Source organism: Triticum aestivum, chromosome 3B (genome assembly GCF_018294505.1).
Source record: "Triticum aestivum cultivar Chinese Spring chromosome 3B, IWGSC CS RefSeq v2.1, whole genome shotgun sequence".
In the NCBI taxonomy this organism is placed as follows: domain Eukaryota; kingdom Viridiplantae; phylum Streptophyta; class Magnoliopsida; order Poales; family Poaceae; genus Triticum; species Triticum aestivum.
The window spans coordinates 501,296,507-501,298,709 of record NC_057801.1 but is presented as its reverse complement, the minus strand read 5'-3'; the positions used below and the strand labels follow the sequence as shown (position 1 = coordinate 501,298,709).

Sequence of the window (2,203 nt, the reverse complement as noted above, 5' to 3'; positions counted from 1 at the left end):
TGCTCCGAACAATGGTCGAACTGTACCACTCGTCGAGGGAGACGCACAGAAACAAGGTGGCGCAGGCAGAGGCGACTGCCAGAGCGCACAAGCGGCAGCAGACAAGAGGACAAGCGGACAACGGCCACGCATAAAGAAAAGAAACCCCCGGGCAAAATAAATCCTCCCGGTCGGCCACTTTTATTAACAAGTCGTCTCCCACTCCCCTCCCCTCCCCACTCGCCTCGCCTCCCTCCAAAGCATAGAGAACCTCTCCTCCCCATCCTCCTCCACTCCCCCACCCCACCCCACCCGCTCCAATGTCGCCGCCCCTCGAGCCGCACGACTACATCGGCCTCTCCGCCCCCACCTCCTCCTCCTCCTGCTCCTCCTCGCCCAGCCCCGCCGCCGAGGCCGGGCCCCGCCTCACGCTCCGCCTCGGCCTCCCGGGATCCGAGTCCCCCGACCGCGACGGCTCCGTCGACGTCGTCGCGCCGGCGCTCACCCTCGGCCCCGCCTCCCACAAGGCCGCCTCCAAGCGCGCCTTCCCCGACGCCTCCCCCCGCCGCGGATGCTCCGCCACCGCCAGGGCCGAGGAGAAGCCGCCCTCCGCAGCCCCGCCGGCCGCCAAGTAAGATTCGATTCGATTCGATTCGCCTCTGAAATTGGACGCGCTGTTGGCTGGCCGCTGCTGATCGACGGGGCCTTCTCTTGCCCAGGGCGCAGGTTGTGGGATGGCCGCCCGTGCGCAACTACCGGAAGAACACGCTGGCGGCGAGCGCCTCCAAGGCCAAGGGGGCAGACGACGGCGCGCCTCACTACGTGAAGGTGAGCATGGATGGCGCCCCGTACCTCAGGAAGGTGGACCTCAAGATGTATTCCAGCTACGAGGATCTCTCCATGGCACTTCAGAAGATGTTCAGCTGCTTCATCACTGGTTAGTGTTCACTTCTACTACTAGTAGCACTTTCCGTCTTTGCGTTTCAACGGATCCAGTGGTATTACCTAGGTGTTCAGTTCTGCTAGTACTAGTTTCCATCTTTGCCAACTTGCTAAAGCCTGGACGTTGGAAGGGTAAAATTACTATATTTGCGAGTAATAACATAACATCCATCTCTGATTCTAAAGGTCAAAGCTCGCTGCGCAAACCATCAACCAAGGACAGGCTCACTAATCGTTCAAATGTTGATTCCCTCCAAGATCAAGAGTATGTCCTTACATACGAAGACAAGGACGCTGACTGGATGCTTGTCGGTGATCTTCCATGGGAGTAAGTTCCTTTAATTGCTACTCCTACTCCTATTTACTGTGGACGCCAGTTCAAGGAGTAGTCCCAGAATATCTTTTAGTGTCTTAAATACAAATCTCGTCGAACTTTAATCTCTATTGCAGATGGAACTAATCCCTCCATCCCAAAATAAGTCTCTCAACTTTAGTCGAAACCAACAACACTTTAGTAGATTCCAGTAGCCAATTTAACATCAAGGCCACATACATGTACAAAGTTAAGACACTTATTTTGGGACGGAGGTAGTACTGCTTAAGATTCATTTGTTGTTAGGTTGGTCTGAGGCTCATTATGAAAATACTATGAACATGATGTCATTTACTATCTGGCAGATATTAGGGCTACATGTGTTGCCTCATAATCTCTGATCGTACTAGTAGTCACAGTCGATAATTGATTTGTTTTATGGGTTTTGCACCAGCGCTCCCCATACTGAAAATTGTACCCATCCTCGAGGAAAAGAAGACTGTAACAGTAGATACTGGATAACTTGTAGAAGAACAAGCTTGTTATATTTCCTTGTCCCTTGAAAGAAAGCAATGAAACTGCCAGGCTGGCCTCCCAATTGGGCTATATCTACGATGCTCAATCTCGGTTGCTGTTTCTCTCTGAAACCTCGAGTACGAGGCCCATTGTTTGCCAAATTAACAATCCGGATTATGTAGCCATTTGCAAGCATTTGAGGCAATCTCACATGGATCTTCACTGGCCTAGAAGCACTGGATAGAAAGCTTAGATTTATTAATATGCTGCTAATAAAAAAATGTTGATTTAGGATTCATGAACTTTTATTCTCATCTTTGAAAAAATAGTTTGGAGATATAAATTTATATGCGCCGACCCCTTTACCTTCTTTTAGTGAAAAATCATGCATGTGGCCTTGATGTTAAATTGGCTACTGGAATCTACTATGAGTGTTGCTGGTGAATTTTCGAA

At 50.7% G+C, this 2,203-nt stretch overlaps 1 protein-coding gene across 1 annotated transcript in view; it reads left to right on the top strand.

Annotated features, from left to right (window-relative positions):
- Window positions 1-244: 244 nt before the first annotated feature.
- Window positions 245-2,203, top strand: part of LOC123070587 (auxin-responsive protein IAA5) — a 3,189-nt gene continuing 1,230 nt past the window's right edge. Inside the window, exons 1-3 of the mRNA XM_044493850.1 lie at window positions 245-610; window positions 699-916; window positions 1,108-1,249. Of these exons, the coding sequence (XP_044349785.1) occupies window positions 300-610; window positions 699-916; window positions 1,108-1,249 (671 nt within the window). The 5' untranslated portion in view covers window positions 245-299. The remainder of the gene's footprint in view (window positions 611-698; window positions 917-1,107; window positions 1,250-2,203) is intronic.